The sequence below is a fragment of the Dermacentor variabilis genome, chromosome 1 (assembly GCF_050947875.1).
Source record: "Dermacentor variabilis isolate Ectoservices chromosome 1, ASM5094787v1, whole genome shotgun sequence".
NCBI classification, from domain to species: Eukaryota; Metazoa; Arthropoda; class Arachnida; order Ixodida; family Ixodidae; genus Dermacentor; species Dermacentor variabilis.
Window position 1 is genome coordinate 285,238,857 of NC_134568.1, and position 2,949 is coordinate 285,241,805.

The 2,949-nt window shown below is 49.6% G+C and overlaps 1 protein-coding gene across 1 annotated transcript; it reads left to right on the forward strand.

The window, feature by feature from the left end:
- Positions 1-469: 469 nt before the first annotated feature.
- LOC142573831 (uncharacterized) lies at positions 470-1,129 on the forward strand. Its single transcript, XM_075683071.1, has one exon. The coding sequence runs from the start codon at positions 569-571 to the stop codon at positions 989-991; it is 423 nt and encodes a 140-aa protein (XP_075539186.1). The 5' UTR covers positions 470-568; the 3' UTR covers positions 992-1,129.
- The last annotated feature ends 1,820 nt before the right edge of the window (positions 1,130-2,949 follow it).

Sequence of the window (2,949 nt, forward strand, 5' to 3'; positions counted from 1 at the left end):
TTCGGCGTCATTACAACATGACAATATACATCACTATATTGGATCTACTTAACTCAGGCGAGGGACTATATGTATATTGACGCCCTCTGCAAAATTTGTAAGCAGGAAGGTACGCTAGACCACGTAATATGGGACGCCGCTGGTTCCCCTGCAGGGGCCAAGGAAAAGATTGACAGCAGAGAAACCTGGGAGGCCTTGCTCCAGAGTGAGGCTGAAGACGACCAGCGTTGAGCAATCCGCCTGGCCGTTTAGGCCGTGAAGACTTACCGTCTTTAACGCGCGGGGACTGCTTCTTCCTCCCCCCATACCTGCGTGAAGGGTAAGAGGCGGGCGCCTCAGCTGGGTGGAATAATAAAGTTTTCAATCAATCAAGGAAAAGGTTTGCCCGTTCAGACACCGCATCGACATCGAGAAAGAGAGCGCGCGGCCGCACGGTGTCTCGTGGAAAGAAAGACGACGTGCCGTATCTGTGCGCGAGCGAACGCTGTTCCCCGTTCGAACGTTTCTGGGGCCTTCTGGAAGTCGGACAGCGAAAGGAATCCTCTGGAGTCAAGCAGATCGCTGCAAGATGGATGCCGGACCATCGAAACGAGCACACGACTGGGATCATCTGCAAGTACTCGACGAGGCATCAGCAAAGCGCCCTAGACTTACACCTTCGTCGGATACCCCACCGACTGCTCCGGCAATGGCTCATCAAATGGATCCTTCACCGTCCGCCGGCGTCCCAGTAGCCAACATGCATGAGGAGATGCAGTGGATACACTATCATCAGGAGCTTTGCCTCCAGTGGGCCGCGTCCAATGCCAGGGTTCCAGAAGGTCCCGTAAGTTCGCTGCTTCGGCAGGCCTCCATGGAGGAAGACTTGCCACCTGCCCATCTGGGCCATGCTCCTTTCATCAACTTCCAAATGGGCCTCATTTGCGAGCGCATGATGAAGGAACGCCAGAACCGCACGCGTGAGGAGTTCGACCATGTGTTCTCTGCGTAGCCCTCTGAGCAGCTCTGCGCATTTCTTCAACGTGATGGGCGTCGCTTCGCAAGGGCACATGCGCGAGCTCTGGCACGAGGAAGCACCAGGAAGAATCCTACTGGCAAAGCCTGCACTGTACAACAGCAATAAAGGTCGGGACTGAACGCATGAGTCTGTCCTACAGTGGCGTGTTTATTTTATGGAGAAAAAATTCGTACCCGCCAGAGGTGCTCAGGGGCCATGGAATTTAGATGCAGAGCTCGCGGTCACGTGTTAATTTCCGGCTGCGACGGCAGCAAGCCTAATGTGCTGAGATGAAAAAAAAATGAGAAGCTAGTGAACTGAGCATTATCCGCACATGGAACCCCAAGTGGTTGAAATTATTCCGCGACGCGGCTTACTATTCCGCCATACACTCGTGTCTTTGGAACACAGGGCCCCCTGCAGCCCAGTTTATTAATAAAATGTAATTCTGGGAGGTAGGTCTGTCTAACGTGAGCGAGACTGAAGCTGGGAAGGCAAAATGCATAGCCGGTGTCGTCGTCATCAATATGATTATCTTTATCCATGTATTCGACGGGGCTCAGAAAGGAAGTCGGCGGATTGGTTGTTCCTCAATGAAACGGCGCAATCCACTCTGGAGGATCGGCCATGAATCGGGAAGCACAAGCGTTAAAATAGTGCAATCAAATTTGTTGCCTTTGTAAGTGGTTAAAATTAAAGATAAATTACAATTACGTGAAGTCCATAGTAAAATAAAATATGTGAATATAAAAAAAAGAAAAATTTTGGAATGCAACTCTTTTTGTCTCGCTCAGAAAATTGAAGAGGGCACCACAAACGTCAGTCAGGCTAAAACCAGGTTCGAAAGTAGCAAAAAGCTGACCAATGTGGCATAATTTTTTTTTTTGATCTCGTTGCTTTTTTACGACTGCCTCATTCGCTGCGGTGCTAGTGCCGCCGACGAGCCATTACCAGCTACAACAGAGAAGACGCGATGGACCGAAAGCGTGGATGGGATCCACAGGTGTAGCAAAGCAGCTGTTGATCTTGATCTGTACAATGCAGCGCCTTCTTGGGCGTCTCCTAATACATTTATTGCGATTCGCATTCTTTTCCTACTTCGGCCGTTTTGAGCCTACCTATCTATCTATCTTGTTAGGTCGACCCAGTGACCCAAGTTGTCTACCAGTCAGGGCTACAGAGAATGCGCTCGTGCATGGTCGTAGTGCCATCGTCGTCATTCCAGCGTCGCGATCTTACTCACGTCATGACGTCGTTGGTTCTTTATTCTATGGTCATACGCCTTCGTCGATCCATCGACGTCCTTCCTTCTTCGTCATTCGGTTGTTGATAGTGCTGTCGGCAATCAATTGTTATTATGCCTGCATTATCCTAACATCGTGTCACTGCGTCTTCATCAGATAGTCGCTACCATGCATCCGTTATCACCGTCGTCGTCATGCTATCGTGGTCATGCCATCGTCATTCCAGCTTCGTCATTCAGTTGCCCTTCCGCCTTCGTCACGCCATTGTCTTCATACCATCGTCGTTATCCCATTGTCCTCATGTCGTCGTGACGCTGTCGACGTTATACCACCGTTATCATTTAGCAGTCGCCTTGTAGTCGCCATGCCGTCGTCGTCATGCCACCTGCGTCATTCTACAGTCGTCACTCCGTCGGCATCGTATGGTCTTCATACCGCCATGCTCACAGTCGACCTTGAGAAGCCATTGCCATAGCCAAGTGGTACAACACTGGTTCACGTCATATACCGAGTGTTTTTTTAGAAGACTTTCGGTAATTCTTTTAAAAATCACGGGCAGCAGGTAACGCAATTATAATTTTTGAGCTGGATTGCCAAACAGGTGGATATTACCTGGGCGAGAAATCGAAATGCATAAGTGATTGATTAAACAATCCCCTAATTATAACTAATTACAGCGGTTGCGCGTGAATGTGCAACCGCATTCAC

Coding starts and splice junctions, on each gene's coding strand:
- LOC142573831 (XM_075683071.1), top strand. CDS start 569: ATGGATGCCGGACCATCGAAACGAGCACACGACTGGGATCATCTGCAA.